The sequence below is a fragment of the Microcebus murinus genome, chromosome 10, assembly GCF_040939455.1.
Source record: "Microcebus murinus isolate Inina chromosome 10, M.murinus_Inina_mat1.0, whole genome shotgun sequence".
NCBI lineage: Eukaryota > Metazoa > Chordata > Mammalia > Primates > Cheirogaleidae > Microcebus > Microcebus murinus.
This window is the reverse complement of record NC_134113.1, coordinates 102,084,833-102,102,158: the sequence shown is the minus strand read 5'-3', so window position 1 is coordinate 102,102,158 and position 17,326 is coordinate 102,084,833. Positions and strand designations below refer to the sequence as shown.

General features: G+C 53.8%; 1 protein-coding gene across 4 annotated transcripts in view; it reads right to left on the bottom strand.

Moving 5' to 3' along the window:
- SLC6A12 (solute carrier family 6 member 12) overlaps positions 1 to 15,480 on the bottom strand; it is a 29,231-nt gene extending 13,751 nt beyond the window's left edge. The window contains exons 1-4 of one of the 4 annotated variants that reach the window (XM_012748292.2): positions 15,207 to 15,480; positions 13,890 to 13,984; positions 11,406 to 11,660; positions 2,616 to 2,750 (exon numbers count right to left, since the gene is read on the bottom strand). In XM_012748292.2, coding sequence (XP_012603746.2) covers positions 2,616 to 2,750; positions 11,406 to 11,619 — 349 coding nt within the window. In that variant the 5' untranslated portion in view covers positions 11,620 to 11,660; positions 13,890 to 13,984; positions 15,207 to 15,480. Of the gene's footprint in view, positions 1 to 2,615; positions 2,751 to 11,405; positions 11,661 to 13,889; positions 13,985 to 14,293; positions 14,451 to 14,840; positions 14,931 to 15,206 lie in introns of those variants that run through there. The other 3 variants (XM_012748289.2, XM_012748290.3, XM_012748291.3) reach the window with 3 other exon arrangements.
- Between the last annotated feature and the right edge of the window lie 1,846 nt (positions 15,481 to 17,326).

Below are 17,326 nucleotides of genomic sequence, written 5' to 3'. Positions count from 1 at the left end.
GGAGCGGCCCCACGGGACTGCAGGTGTGGACAGGGGTGCAGCCCCCACCCCCACACTGGCCGTGCCGCACTGCCCCACCCCACTTGCTCTGAGTTCCCGGAGGGCAGAGACTCCGTAGGTCGTCGTCTGGGCAGTTGGTGAAGGACTATGGACCTTTCTAGAACAGGCTGGTTGAAATATCAATGTTGACTTTGAAAAAAACCACCGCTCGCCTGGCAGCAAAGGGTGCTGCCCGTGGTGGGGCAGGATGCTCAGAGCCACGGATGCCCCCGACACACACGCGTGCACACACACACACACACACACACACATACATATTCACACGCACGCACACACACGCATACACACACATACATATACACATACACGCACACACATACATATACACACGCACATACACGCACACATGCATACACACACAGGCACGCACATACACACATGCACACATACATATACACATGCACATGCATACACATACACACATACATATACACATGCACACATGCATGCACATACACATGCACGTACATACATATACATGCATACATATACACCCATACACACACGCACACATACATATTCACATGCATGCATGCACATACACACATATACACATACATGCACACACATACATATAAACACGCACACACATATACATGCACATACGCACATGCATATACACACATGCACACATACATATACATACGCACATACACATGCATATACACATATATACACATGCATGTACACATGCACATGCACACACATATACACATACATATACACACATGCGCACACATACACATACATATACACATGCACACACATGCACACATATACACATACATATACACATGTGTGCGCACACATATACACACATATACATATACACACGCACACAAGTACACACGTGTGCGCGCCCCTGCTCTGCTGGCCCGGGCGCTGTGAACGCACCTGGCGGGCGCTAGCTCAGTGTCATCGAGGGCTCAGACGCCTGCAGCCGTGAGGCGCGGGAGGCAGGCAGAATGGGAGGGTGGCGAGACCACTGTGCAGGTGTGCACCTGGAGTGAGCCCTCCCAGAGGCCCCTCCCTTCAGCTTGGAAGAGAAGGAGGCAGCAGCAGTGTCCCCTCCCCTCCCTGTGGCCGGTGTGCGCCCTGCCCGACGCCTCTCCAACGCCAAGCTTGCCTGGACCTGCAGGGAGGACCAGGGTGAGACAGGCAGCCACCGCTGGGGTCCGAGCAGAGCCGCAGGCCCAGGCCTTGGCACCCGCAGAGCACCCGGCACCTGCGAGCAGAAACTGGTGGGCCCAGCCTCATTTTGCCCCAGACCCTCACTGCTGCCTCTTCAGGGGTCCCATGGGCACCCGCCGCCAGTGGGCAGGAGAAAGCGTTTGCCCCGCCAGGCTCTCCTCTGTCCAGCCTGCCGAGCTGGGCCGCCAGATAGCCTCGTCTCTGGGGCTTCCTCCTGGACCGGCGCGAGGGGAGTGTCCCCTCGCCGTTTCAAATAGACAGGGAACTTCGCAGGGACAAGGAGACCCCTTGGGTTTCCCGCTAGCCCCCAGGAAACTGTCTCAATCAGCTAAAAAGGAGGTGGGAGAAGAACAGCCCAAGCTGCTCCTGCAGTGCCAGCAGCTGCAGCGAGAGTGGCGAGAGCTGTCTCTGACACGGCAAGAGGGAAGAGCATGGCACTCAGCTCGGGGCCTGGGATCAAACCCTTATCGTCTTCATCTCAAAATAAGGTTAGTAAAGTTCCTGTGTTTCCCTAAAAATAAGCCCTGCCCATAAAACAAGCCCTAGCAGGATTTCTAAGCATTGGCGCAATATAAGCCCTACCCCAAAATAAAACCTAGTGACGGGCGTGGCCATGCAGCGCATCTGCGCAGCCCGTGCGTGTGGTCGCGGAGCGGGAAAGAACACGAGCAGCCCTTCTCATCTGCCCCGTGAGAGCTCTAGTGCTCAACATGAGAGATTGGGGTCGATGGTTCTAAAGGAAATAGAGTCACAAGAAATTCAGGATGGAATTTAGGGTTTGGAGAGTGATAATGATGGTCCAGAAGAAGACGACTTCACTATACTTGAATAAATGTAGATTGTTGTACCGTACTTAAAAAAAAAAATGACACATCCCCTGAAAATAAGCCCTAGGGTGTCTTCTTGAGGAAAACTAAATATAAGAGCCTGTCTTATTTTCGGGGAAACACGGTATTAGAGGATTAGATGAGAAAACACACACAAATTGCTTACATGAGCCCTGACATATAGTAGGGCCCCACAGATGTTAGCTGTCACCACCACTACGATTCTGTACTTTGGAGGCCTGTCGGGGACCATGCTATATATGCAGAACACGTTTTCCATGAAGCTGATGGAGATCACACTTCAGTGTTCCTCACGGGCAGGGACCCCGCCCAGGCCTCTGCACCTTATCTGGCATTGCTTTTCTTGAAGAGGGCCCTCCTCCACACGTTGGGTGAGCTCTGGGCCCCAGGAAGCCTGGCATGCCCTTAGTACAGGCTGGGAGGGGACGAACGCGGCGTGGGTGGGGAAGGCAGGGAGGGGCGCTGGAGGGATGCAGGCGAGGCGATGGCTCCGTGGACAGGAGGGAGAACACCCACCCTGGAAGAGGGGGCAGATCTTCCTCCAGGCTGTGACGCTCCCTTGGCTGGTGTATTGGCCCAGCGCCACCTCCAAGAAGAACACTGGGATGCCGCATGCGAAGAAGAAGAGTAAGTAGGGGATGAAGAATGCTCCTGTGGAGGAGAGAGAGACAGGGCTGAGCCACACCCTCAGCTCTTCCTCAGCCTTGCCGCTCCCAGCCCTGCCTCCCAGACTTATCCTCCTGCACCCCCATTCTTAATCGCCCTCCTCACACCGCCCGAGGGCCCGGGTCACCTTCCTCCTGCCTGTGCACTGTCCGGGGTGTTAGGCAGACACGGGTGAAATTCTCTGTTCTGAATTCTACTTGGGATAGGAAAAGAATTTTAAAGGGAAATGAATGAAAATTTAGGCGGAAATTGTAATATATACACTATTTACTTTCTTTGTGTACTTTACAAATCTAGTCAATATGTTATTTTTGGAACAAAATATGTGCTCTATATAATTTGATATGCTTATTCAATTATCAAGTTTGATACATTTTAGAGAAAAACAAAAACGCCTTGGAAACATTATTTTCCCACTAATAATTTTCAGAGGGATTTTTTCCCCTCCACCAGGCTCTGATCTGTGCTGGGCTCCCAGCAGGGAAGGGATGTGATTAGCTGTTATTAGAAGCTGACCCACAGGTGCCCAAGGGAGGCCAACCCTAAAAGACATCAAGGAAATTCTACAAGAACAGAATCTGAAGACAACCCCAAGCCCAGGATGCCTCAGAAGTTCGTCTCTGTGTGACCAGATCATTCTTCATTGCACAGTTATAGCACTGAGCACTTATTTGGTGCTTACTGTATCAGGCACTCTTCTAAATGCTTTACCAACATCGAAATCCTCACAAAACATTACCTCCCAAGGGGTAGATACTATTGCTGTGCCCATTTTACAGATGAGAAAACTGAGGGCAGTTTGAGGATGCAAAAACTGAAGCATAAACAAGGAAATTGAGGCACAAACCTAAGTGGTCTGATCCCAAGTCTTTTAACCACTACATTATAATGCCACTGAAGTAATCCATATTAGTTCATAGAAAAAAATAGAAAGTACAAAAGGAAAGAAAGGAATGTATATCCTTCCAGAATTCTTATCAGTATCCACACATATATTTCTTTTTTGCAAAAATGAGAATTTTCTATATAATATTTTATAACCATTTTTAAAATTTGTATCATGAACCTCTTCATATCAGTGTATATCTATTAATATACCATCATTTTAATCATCGTAAAGTGTCCCTCTGTACGCATCTATCCTAGTGCATTTCCTCACCCCTCATCCTCCTACTTTTCTGTTGTTCCATTAGAAACACTGCCTTGACGAAGAACATTACCTGCACCCTTGTGCATTTGTCTAATTTGCTCCTTAGTATGAATTTTCAATAGAGGAATTGCTGAGTCTAAAGGCATGCACACGTTTTTGCTTTGTGTGTGTGTGTGTTGTGTGTGTTCAAATATACATGATATAAACCATTTTAACTGTTTGTAAGTATATAATTCAGAGGCATTAAGAACAACTCGCAATGTTGTGCAAACATCACCACCGTCCCTCTCCAGAACTCTTTCTATCATCCCAAAGTGAGGCAATGTACACATTAAACACTAACTCCCATTTCCCTCTTTCCCCAGCAGCATCTCCATGTAAGTGGAATCATACAACATTTATCTTTTTGTGTCTGATCCACATTCTAGCATGTATCAGAATTTCCTTATTTTTTAAGGCTGAATAATATTCCCTCATAAAGAAATACCACATTCTGATTATCCGTTCATCTGTTGATGGATATTTGGGTTGTTTCCACCTTTGGGCATGCATATTTTTTCAAGATCTTTGACGTGCATTTCCAATTTGCCCTCCAAAACTCTTGTACCAATAATCCATATTCCCAATAGCAATATGTGAGAGTAAAAGAGGAGGGTTCGTGTTCTCTAGACCTTAGGGAGCCACACAAATCAGTGGCCGCACACTGAGTCCTGAAGTCCTTCTTAATGTGCCTCTCTGACCTGCACAGCACCATAGCACCATGGACTCAGGTTCGAGTGGCTTGCATGGTGCCAGCACAGCATTCGGAAGGGACGTGGCCAGAGGACTCCCCCAGAGGGCACTTTTCAGGACGCTAGTTATGGGGACATCAGCTGTGTGGAGGCCCATCCCTCTGATACAGGAGGTGGCTTCAGTCCTCTATTTGCAATGTGGACTTCTGTCCACAGAAGATGGGTGATCTCAGGAGGCTGGACCTTGGGGGCAGGAAAGGGTTGGCTGTGGACTAGGGACAGGGCAGCCTCCACTCTGGGCTTCTGCCCTGGGCTTTCAACACACTGACACTGCAAACACCCTCCCTCAGGCCATCGTGCCAGAACTCCTGCTTGGGACGTTGCCCTGTCCACGCCACGGGCATCTGCCCAGGCTGTGAACACAGCAGCCTGAAGAGCTCTCCGGGGGTCTTTGCAGACAGAGTGCCTTAGTTCAAAATCTCCCTCCCAAGCTCCAAGTTCATCCCTATTGTCTCTACCACATGCTCTTTCCTGAACCCCTGACCGTCTAGACAATCAGAATTTCATAAAGCTCTCTTTTAGGGTGAACCATTTTTTATGGATGATCTAGTTTAGGGGCTCCCTTATCAGACCAATAAACTTATTACTATTTTTTGTTTCTTTTGAAATATTTTTGTCTACAGAACTGTGTTTACTAATTAATAATCAATTAATTTCCCTGCATATATTAATAAAAATCATGTATAACTGCCAATCAGGGCTTAAGGTCCGTATAATTCTAGCCTAAAGCAAAAAATTGACATATGGGTTAGTCCGTGATGTCACGTTACCACATGAATTCACTAGAGAGTTGTTAGAAATAAGGAAACTAATTCCTGACCCTTCTTTACTACCATCCTAGACACCAAAGACCAGCAACCCCTGGCTGGGCCCCCTGACTTCTTTTGGTCCGCTTAAGCTAAAGGTAAAGGAGAGAAGAGTTAGGGATGGCAGCATGTCACGGTGTCCTTCCCAGGAAGTAGGCTGGGACAGAGCTAATATGACAACACTGGGAACAGATATGTGATGCTGTCTCACAGACGACCCGGCTCAGCCCACACCACCCCATGACCTCATGGGTGCCCCTGTCTTTCTCCACCTGCCCCACATCCAGGACACAGGCCTCAGCCATAGCGCAAGCCATCATGCAGAACAGAACACCTCAAGGCCCCTCTTCAGGCAGGTGAGCCAGGTGTGTGCAGTCAGGAACTGGGGGGGCAGGCGGCCTGGGTTCCAGGATCCTCCTGCGACCACTGCTCCATGGTCGAGGGCGAGCACTCTTCTATGAAATGAGGGCTCAGTCAAGATCACCTTCCACTCTAGCCTAGACATCCCCTCTAGCCATGGAGACATGACCCGGCACGAAGAAAAACTACTGTCTGCATCCTACATACCGTGTACCACTACTGTCTGCATCCTACATACCCATGTCCAACTACTGTCTGCCATCATACATACCCGTGTCCCACTACTGTCTACATCCTACATACCCATGTCCAACTACTGTCTGCCATCATACGTACCCGTGTCCCACTACTGTCTACCATCCTACATACCCGTGTCCAACTACTGCCTGCATCCTACATACCCATGTCCAACTACTGTCTGCCATCATACATACCCATGTCCCACTACTGTCTGCATCCTACATACCCATGACCAACTACTGTCTGCCATCATACATACTCGTGTCCCACTACTGTCTACATCCTACATACCCATGTCCAACTACTGTCTGCATCCTACATACCCATGTCCAACTACTGTCTGCCATCATACATACCCGTGTCCCACTACTGTCTACATCCTACATACCCATGTCCAACTACTGTCTACATCCTACATGTCCAACTACTGTCTGCATCCTACATATTCGTGTCCACTACTGTCTGCATCCTACATACCCTTGTCCCACTACTGTCTGCATCCTACATACCCGTGTCCACTACTGTCTGCATCCTACATACCCGTGTCCAACTACTCTCTGCATCCTACATACCCGTGTCCCACTACTGTCTGCATCCTACATACCCATGTCCACTACTGTCTGCATCCTACATACCCATGTCCACTACTGTCTGCATCCTACATACCCGTGTCCACTACTGTCTGCATCCTACACACACGTGTCCCACTACTGTCGGCATCCTACACACCCGTGTCCACTACTGTCTGCATCCTACATACCCGTGTCCACTACTGTCTGCATCCTACATACCCGTGTCCACTACTGTCTGCATCCTACATACCCGTGTCCCACTATTGTCAGCATCCTACATACCCATGTCCCACTGCTGTCTGCATCCTACATACCCGTGTCCCACTACTGTCTGCCATCCTACATACCCGTGTCCACTACTGTCTGCATCCTACATACCCGTGTCCCACTACTGTCTACCATCCTACATACCCATGTCCCACTACTGCCTGCATCCTACATACCCGTGTCCACTACTGCCTGCCATCATACATACCCGTGTCCACTACTGTCTGCATCCGACATACCCGTGTCCCACTACTGTCTGCATCCGACATACCTGTGTCCCACTACTGTCTGCATCCTACATACCCGTGTCCCACTACTGTCTACCATCCTACATACCCGTGTCCCACTACTGCCTGCATCCTACATACCTGTGTCCCACTACTGTCTGCATCCTACATACCCGTGTCCACTACTTTCTGCATCCTACATACCCGTGTCCACTACTGTCTGCATCCTACATACCCGTGTCCACTACTGTCTGCATCCTACATACCCGTGTCCCACTACTGTCTGCATCCTACATACCCGTGTCCACTACTGTCTGCATCCTACATACCCGTGTCCCACTACTGTCTGCATCCTACATACCCGTGTCCACTACTGTCTGCATCCTACATACCCGTGTCCCACTACTGTCTGCATCCTACATACCCGTGTCCCACTACTGTCTACCATCCTACATACCCGTGTCCCACTACTGTCTGCATCCTACACACCCGTGTCCCACTACTGTCTGCATCCTACATACCCGTGTCCACTACTGTCTGCATCCTACATACCCATGTCCACTACTGTCTGCATCCTACACACCCATGTCCACTACTGTCTGCATCCTACATACCCGTGTCCCATTACTGTCTGCATCCTACATACCCGTGTCCCACTACTGTCTGCCATCCTACACACCCGTGTCCACTACTGTCTGCATCCTACATACCCGTGTCCCACTACTGTCTCCATCCTACATCCCCGTGTCCCATTACTGTCTGCATCCTACATACCCGTGTCCCACTACTGTCTGCCATCCTACACACCCGTGTCCCACTATTGTCAGCATCCTACATACCCGTATCCTACTACTGTCTGCCATCCTACATACCCGTGTCCACTACTGTCTGTATCCTACATACCCGTGTCCCACTACTGTCTACCATCCTACATACCCGTGTCCCACTACTGCCTGCATCCTACATACCTGTGTCCCACTACTGCCTGCCATCATACATACCCGTGTCCACTACTGTCTGCATCCTACATACCCTTGTCCCACTACTGTCTGCATCCGACATACCCGTGTCCCACTACTGTCTGCATCCTACACACCCGTGTCCCACTACTGTCTGCATCCTACATACCCGTGTCCACTACTGTCTGCATTCTACATACCCGTGTCCCACTACTGTCTACCATCCTACATACCCGTGTCCCACTACTGCCTGCCATCCTACACACCCGTGTCCACTACTGTCTGCATCCTACATACCCGTGTCCCACTACTGTCTGCATCCTACATACCCGTGTCCCACTACTGTCTGCCATCCTACATACCCGTGTCCCACTACTGTCTGCATCCTACACACCCGTGTCCCACTACTGTCTGCATCCTACATACCCGTGTCCACTACTGTCTGCATCCTACATACCCGTGTCCCACTACTGTCTACCATCCTACATACCCGTGTCCCACTACTGCCTGCCATCCTACACACCCGTGTCCCACTACTGTCTGCATCCTACATACCCGTGTCCACTACTGTCTGCATCCTACATACCCGTGTCCCACTACTGTCTACCATCCTACATACCCGTGTCCCACTACTGCCTGCCATCCTACACACCCGTGTCCACTACTGTCTGCATCCTACATACCCGTGTCCCACTACTGTCTGCATCCTACATACCCGTGTCCCACTACTGTCTGCATCCTACATACCCGTGTCCCACTACTGCCTGCCATCATACATACCTGTGTCCACTACTGCCTGCCATCATACATACCTGTGTCCACTACTGCCTGCCATCATACATACCTGTGTCCACTACTGTCTGCATCCTACACACCCGTGTCCCACTACTGTCTGCATCCTACATACCCGTGTCCCACTACTGTCTGCATCCTACACACCCGTGTCCCACTACTGTCTGCATCCTACACACCCGTGTCCCACTACTGTCTGCATCCTACACACCCGTGTCCCACTACTGTCTGCATCCTACACACCCGTGTCCCACTACTGTCTGCATCCTACACACCCGTGTCCCACTACTGTCTGCATCCTACACACCCGTGTCCCACTACTGTCTGCATCCTACATACCCGTGTCCCACTACTGTCTGCATCCTACATACCCGTGTCCCACTACTGCCTGCATCCTACATACCCGTGTCCCACTACTGCCTGCCATCATACATACCTGTGTCCACTACTGCCTGCCATCATACATACCTGTGTCCACTACTGTCTGCATCCTACATACCCGTGTCCACTACTGTCTGCATCCTACATACCCGTGTCCACTACTGTCTGCATCCTACACACCCGTGTCCCACTACTGTCTACCATCCTACATACCCGTGTCCCACTATTGTCTGCATCCTACATACCCGTGTCCCACTACTGTCTGCATCCTACACACCCGTGTCCCACTACTGTCTGCATCCTACATCCCCGTGTCCCACTACTGTCTGCATCCTACATACCCATGTCCCACTACTGTCTGCATCCTACACACCCGTGTCCCACTACTGTCTGCATCCTACATCCCCGTGTCCCACTACTGTCTGCATCCTACACACCAGTGTCCCACTACTGCCTGCATCCTACATACCCGTGTCCCACTACTGCCTGCCATCATACATACCCGTGTCCACTACTGTCTGCATCCTACACACCCGTGTCCCACTACTGTCTGCATCCTACATCCCCGTGTCCCACTACTTTCTGCATCCTACATACCCGTGTCCCACTATTGCCTGCATCCTACATACCCGTGTCCCACTACTGCCTGCCATCATACATACCCGTGTCCCACTACTGTCTGCATCCGACATACCTGTGTCCCACTACTGTCTGCATCCTACATACCCATGTCCCACTACTGTCTGCATCCTACATAACCGTGTCCAACTACTGTCTCCATCCTACATACCCGTGTCCCATTACTGTCTGCATCCTACATCCCCGTGTCCCACTACTGTCTGCATCCTACACACCCGTGTCCCACTACTGTCTGCATCCTACATACCCGTGTCCACTACTGTCTGCATCCTACATACCCGTGTCCACTACTGTGTGCATCCTACATACCCTTGTCCCACTACTGTCTGCATCCTACATACCCGTGTCCCATTACTGTCTGCATCCTACATACCCTTGTCCCACTACTGTCTGCATCCTACATACCCTTGTCCCACTACTGTCTGCATCCTACATACCCGTGTCCCATTACTGTCTGCATCCTACATACCCGTATCCCACTACTGTCTCCATCCTACATCCCCGTGTCTCACTACTGTCTCCATCCTACATCCCCGTGTCCCACTACTGTCTGCATCCTACATACCCGTATCCCACTACTGTCTGCATCCTACATACCCGTGTCCCACTACTGTCTGCATCCTACATACCCGTGTCCCACTACTGTCTGCATCCTACATACCCGTGTCCCACTACTGTCTCCATCCTACATCCCCGTGTCCCACTACTGTCTCCATCCTACATCCCCGTGTCCCACTGCTGTCTGCATCCTACATACCCGTGTCCCACTACTGTCTGCATCCTACATACCCGTGTCCCACTACTGTCTCCATCCTACATCCCCGTGTCCCACTACTGTCTGCATCCTACATACCCGTGTCCCACTACTGTCTGCATCCTACATACCCGTATCCCACTACTGTCTGCCATCCTACTTACCCATGTCCCACTGCTATCTGCATCCTACATACCCGTGTCTGCTGCTGTCTGCATCCTACATACCGGTGTCCCAGTACTGTCTGCGATCCTACAGACCTTGTCCCACTACTGTCTGGCATCCTACATACCCGTGTCTGCTGCTGTCTGCCATCTGCCACCCCCTCAGCACTCTGGATACGTTCTGTTTGTAGCTAAGGCAGTGCCTGTCGCGTGTGCATGCAATTGCATTAGCTGAATCAATCAATTGTATCAACATAACATTTGTAGAGTAATGAAGGAGCTTATGAAGAACTCGGATTCCTTGGTTCTGCCCATCTCCCCACATCTCCTTCACATGGCCCTGTGAGGTATCATCCCCTTCACAGAGGGGAAACTGAGGCTAGGCATGGGACTGGAACACAAACCCAAGCCCTCCACCTCTGTGACAGCCCTCCTTCCGTTTTACCACACTGGCCAGGAAAGGGGCCCAGGTGGCCACTGCCCCGCTGTGCGCTGCCTAGTCACGGCCCCCGTCCCGCCCACCTCAGAGTGAACTCACCTCCCCCGTTTTTGTAGCAGAGATAGGGAAACCTCCAGACGTTGCCCAGCCCGATGATCTCCCCGGCCACTGACAGCACAAACTCCATCTTGTTGGTCCATTGGCCCCGCTCCTTCACCTGGGCCTCACCTTCCCAGCCCAACTTCTCTCCCTCCTCCGGGACCCAGGAGACCACAGAAGGCCCGCGCCCATGCGCTGCCGCTTGTCCATCCATAGCTGTGTGGTGGCTGGGCAGGGTGGAATGAGAGGCACCGCCTGGGGGAGGAGGAGGAGCAAGCGATAAAGCCCTAGCTGGCGCCCCGTCCCTCTTGCCCCTGCTCCCGAACCCTTCACGTGCCCCAAAGCCGTCGCATTTACACCTAAAGTTGTGCTTTGTTCTCGGGACACTGAGAGCAAGGGAGCAAATCTTGGCTTGCTGACTTTGCAGATGAGAAAATCCAGGTCTTCACAGACAAAGCCACTTGCCCTAGATCATCCAAAAGTCCCTTTTTATCTTTGCAGCCAGTCGCCATTCCAGCTGGCCTGTCTGCTGAGGACCTCAGTGTGCAGAGCAACGCCAGCCCAGCCTCTGTCCAGGACAGAGTGATCAAAGGCTGCTGAGGTGGCCAGGGCCAAAGGGCAGGTGCGGCCAAGGTGACTGCAGGATCCTGTCCTGGCCAGTTGTGTGCTCATCCCTGTGCCACAGTGATTGATCAGTGCGGGTAAACAGGACAGCCAGAGAGCCAGGGGCTCCAACCAGGAAGAGAGGGCAAGACGAGGCCTCCGAACATGGCCAGGCGGCACCAGGGCAAGGGGAGGCCTTTGAGGGAACCCCGTTCCTTTCCTCTGGGCTGCATCTCTGTCCTGTGAAAAGGTGGGGGAGTCGGTGCCAGATGTCCCCAGAGCAATGCTCACTTGGATGATGGTCATCTCCAGTGACCCCAAAGTGACCAAATTACTGAGCCCCTCCAGAAGGAAGCCTGGCAGTGGCTGATCGTCACAGCAGGTCACTTCCCTCCCTCTCCCTGCCCTCCTGGAGAGCCCAGAGCTCCCTGGACTTCCAGAAAAATGATATGAGACACTCTCAGTTTTACCCTCTGTCCCCCTTGTCTGTGTCAATTGCCAGCAGATAAACTGTGTCGTGTCAGGCTGTACCTGGAATCCATGCCTGCCTTCTCCCCACCCACCCACCCACAATCGCTCTGAGGCCGCCCTGCCTTTATTTCTGGGTAATTGCCGGAAGAGGTGCCCAGGGGAAGCACCCATCCTGTTGCCCTCGCCTCTGAGGGGCACCAGGGCCATCGAGTGACCAAGTCTACCCAGTGCTCTAAGGTCCTTGGAGGCTCCAGGGAAACACAAGGGATTCTTTTCATTAAGAAGGAGTCTGTGTTATTTGTTGGTCCTTTTAACCCAGGCAACAGCCCAAGCTCAAGCCCAAGCCCAAGTCTATTAGAAAGGCGTAGGCAGGAGCTATTTGAGGTTATGGAAAATTTTGAAGGTGACTTGGAGGGTGCAGGTTGTCCCAGGAATGGGAAAGCATGTCAGGGTGAAACTGTGGTATTGGGATCTGCCCAGAGGCTTCCATCGCAAGCTCAAGCCTGGGAGGGAAGATGAGGAGAGCGTGGCAGGGTGGAAATCAAAGGCCTAGCAGGAAGGCGAAGGCGAGGAAAGAGCTTCCAGGCTCAGAGTGTCAGCCAGACCCCGGGGGCCTGAGAACCAGAGCTCAGGCGGGAAGGTCGTAGGTCACCCAGGGAGAGGCTGGTGATACAGGAACCCTGAGAAGTGGTCCCTGAATCATCATCAAGCAAATGCACAAATATGTGACTATGAAGACACTGATGAAAAAGTACCAGACCAGAAACCCCCCTCTAGTCCGGGTCTGGCTGCTGGCAGCAGCAGGCCGACCCCTGAGCCAGCGCTGTGCTGAGGACACACGAGCCTTCGCACGCACTATTAATTCCACCCTCAGAACCAGTCTTCGCAGCAGGCATTACCGTCGGCTCCACTTTACGGACGGGGAGGTGACACTTTGCGAGGCTGGGGAACAGCGCCCGGCGCCCAGCGGCTGCTCAGTGAGGCACTGGTGCTCGGAGGGCAAATCTCGCCTCCTCTCCGCCTCAGTCTCCCCGGGAGATGGAGCAACCTCTGCTCAGCGGGTATTTGGGGCAGGCGGGTAGGAAGCCGAGGCCCGTGGAAGAGAAGGAGAAACCACTGCCTGGGCTTGGAGCCACCAGGGAGCTGGCTCTGGGCAAACCCCACGCAGAGACCAGAGCAGCTGCTCCGGGACCAAGGGGCTTCAGAGTTGGAGGAGGGGGTGTGGTGGGCAAAGGAGGAGACGGAGGAGGGAAGGGAGGGAAAGCCAAGGAGAACCCCCATGGGCCCCGGATTTGGGTCGTATCGGGGACGGGGACAAGAGAAAAGAGAACATGAACTGATGAACTGACACTGACATAACACATTTTAAAAAATAAAATAAAAATGCTAATTGGGAGGAGCATAACTCACCGGTAAGAATGCGAAGCTGGAAGGGCAGCAGGGAGCGTGAGCTAGTGGGAAGAGAGGCTGGCCCCGAGCCAGGGCAAGTCGAACACAGGCCTAAACTGCAGCAGGAGGGATCTAAGTTAGACTCAGGGAAGAAATGTCCTGGAGGACGTTAGACACCTAAACATGCTGTACCCACCTCTCCTTTTTGGGTTACTTTTAAAAGGCAACAGGACAGCACACCCTACCCCCACTGTGCCCTCCTACCCCTCACCCACCCGCTAGGACTCCTGGAGCAACAGTGCTGCCCACAGCCGAGCTGACTTCCCCAGGGTCCACCCGGCTCTGCCACCTCTCAGGCCCGGCATCTCTTGCTCAGGCTGCCCACCCACTTTGCCAAGCTGGAGCAGGGCTGGAACTCGCCGGACCTCAGCGTCCTCCGGGAGCAAAGACAGCCGTGCTCACACTGGGCTCGGTGCTGCCGTGGAAGAAGCCTTCAAGATTCAAAAAAGCCCAAGGCTAACTCTGTTTGGGAAGCTGGGCATGTAGACAGGGGCCTGGCCGGGCCTAGCAGAGGGCCTGCTCCCTGCTTAGCTCCAGCGAGGAAGGGCCCAGCCCCTGGGCGTGGGGGACAGGACGCCCCAGCCCATGCTTCAGCCCACACCCACATACCAACACCCGTTCCCGTACACATGCTGGTGCCATTCCCCGTCACGTCCCTTTGCACACGCATACCTGTGTGCATGGCACCAAAGCCCGGCTCTGTTGGTAGTCCTTCACACCCCGTGGGCTGCTTGGCTCGCCTGGTGGCCGCCCATGCCTCCCCTCAGCTCCCCCACTGCCCCTTGGCACCAGCACACCCATGCCTCCCCCCACCCAAAGCCAAGGCAGAGTCCCCTCCTGGGAGACACCTGGCTTCCCGCTGGCCGTGCGGGGGGGGGGGGGGGGGGGAGGTGGAGGGCAGGAGCCCCTCACCTGTGATCGTTAATTGCAGGTGGTGGAACTTCAGGAATGCCCCGAGGATCCTCCTGTCCACTCTCCCTTCCCAGCTTGCTGGGCACGGGCTTCTTCCCCGCCCCCGGGCCAGGTGACCACCCCTCTGCCCACTGCCCCGGCCTGCTCCCCTCTATGCGCTTTCCTGCTACACAGGCTCATCCCTGAGCAGCTCCCCCCACTTGCCTAAGATTCCTGAACACCAGCCTTGCCTGGCCTGCTCACTGCACACCCCGCCTCCCGGCACAGACCCCTCAGTCCTGCAAGCCGCCCCGGGCCCCGCCCTCCGGCCCTCGGGGGCAGCAGGCAGAGACTGCCAAGGCACAGCCAGCCCCACTTCCTGCTCACCGCAGTCTCCAGCCTGGGCCCCTGCACCCAGCTCGGCTCCAGGCATCTGGCTCCAGGAGAGTCCCCGGCACTCCCACTCCGCTTATGAGAATAGCAAGAAAGACGGCCCTGAAAGGGAAACTGTGTCCTCCGCCCTCCCTCCTTCCCCGTCCTCCCTGCGCAGGGACTGCCAGGCAGAGAGCGACTCTGTATGTGCCTGAACGTACTGGGAAGAGAAGGGACAGAGAAGTCCCTCAAGCAACAGGAGGGACTGACGCCAAAAGTTTGTGAACCGGGATTACAACACCCAACCTCGAGGTCAGTCTCCTGTCTCCAGCGCCCTGTCCCGCCCCCCGCGGCGGCGCCTCCCTGCAGACAGTGCCCTCCCCCGGGCGACCCTCCCACACTGGGCTCAGCCACTCCCTCCAGCAGGGGAAGAGGCTCAGGGACCACACTGACACCCTCCTCTTGCTCCTGCCCTGGCCCCTGCCCCTCCCCATGGCCCTCCCAGCACCGCCTCTGCCGGCGAAGGGGTAGGGTGCACAGGGCAGGGCCCGCCCTCTCTACCGGAGCAGCAGATGGGAGCCTCCGCTCCAGGCTGGGAAGTCCTGGGAGGGGAGCTGGCCTCACTGCCAGGGCAAGAGGGTGAATCAGGCGCTGGAGTTTTCCACCAGTACCTGCCCCGTGGCTTCAAGGCAGGGCTCTGATCTAGACCTTCACAGGCACTGCACTTCCCTTGGGGTTTTCCTGGAAAAGCACTCTGAGCACATCTTCGGAAGCACAATGTAGAAAGGACACAGGCTTGCAGTCAGACACTCGGGTACCATGTGTCAGTCATGGCAGCCAGGTAAGGGTTTGAGCCTCAGTTTCCCCATCTGTCAATGTAGATAACACCTCCTTTGAGGGTTGCTGTGAGGGCTAAAGAGAAGAGGAGTGGGGAACCCTGCGGCCTTCGGATTTCAAGGTTGTTCTTTTTGAAGCACCAAAGGTGGCAAGAAAAGCTCCACCTTTCCCTGCTGCACCCCTTTCAATTAAAGGGTTTGTCCCGTGACACTTGGATTCAGTCCAAAGGCTGCATGGAAGGAGCCGCAAGGCTCTGTGCACTCCTGCTGTTCGCCATGGGTCCTCCGTAGCGGGGCTAGGAGGGGCAGTGCCGGCCCCGGGCAGCGCTGGCAATGCTCTGGCCCTCTTGCCACCAAGAGGGTGTGGAGGGAGAGAAGTGGGGAGAAGGGGAAATTTCCCTTCACATGTGCTTCCTCTTTGTATTTTAGAACTTCCCGGCAGGGGTGGGGTGTGAAGTGAGAGCCTCAGTCTGTAGTTTTCCACCAGCCTCCCCCTCCACGTCTCTCCAGCCTTCTTGGCACCTCCTGGGGGTTCCCCACCCAGACAAAGCCAGAGCAAGCCACGGTTCTCAGCCTCTGGCCCCTGTCAAGCCGGAAGCCCAGCACAGAGTCGGCTCTGGCAGAGCAGGCCGTGGCCCGGCCAGGACCCACTGTCCTGGCACTCAGCTGGGACAGGGTGGCCTGTCCCTGCATGCCAGGCCCACTGTGATTGGCCATAGAGCTTATTGAGGAGGGGACAGAGAAGTCCACAAGATTACCCAGTTGCATCTCTCCCAGAACAAAAGCCTCTCCATGAAGGGAAGAGGATGCGGCTCGGCAAGAGGGTGAATTTCCTCATTCATTCAAAAGTCTTATCCAGGGCCAACGCGTGGCATGCTTTCTGCCAGGACGTGGGGATGCTGAGGTGCCCAGCGATGGCCCGGCAGTCCTGCCACCAGTCCTCCCCCTTGTGTGAGAAGGCTGCCTTGTCTGACCTGGCCCAGGGAATGGAGTTTGATTCTCCCCAACCCCTCCCTGTCTTTATCCAGCAGCCTCTGACATCGGTCTTTCTACCTTAATGTTGAGCCCACCCCAGTACCCCCACCCCCAACACCACTGAGTATTCAGACCAATTGGCAAACTCCTGCAGGCCAGAGACCCCGCCTTTGCAAGACAATGTCCCTGGAAAGTCTTGCTAAGACTGGGAGGGCCCAGAGTCAAGATGAAATGCGGTCAGGGAGCCAATTACCCTGCTGCAGGAAGGACAGTGGACGCCAGAGAAGTTCTCCTCACCACCCTCATCCCCTAACCCCTGTGTGC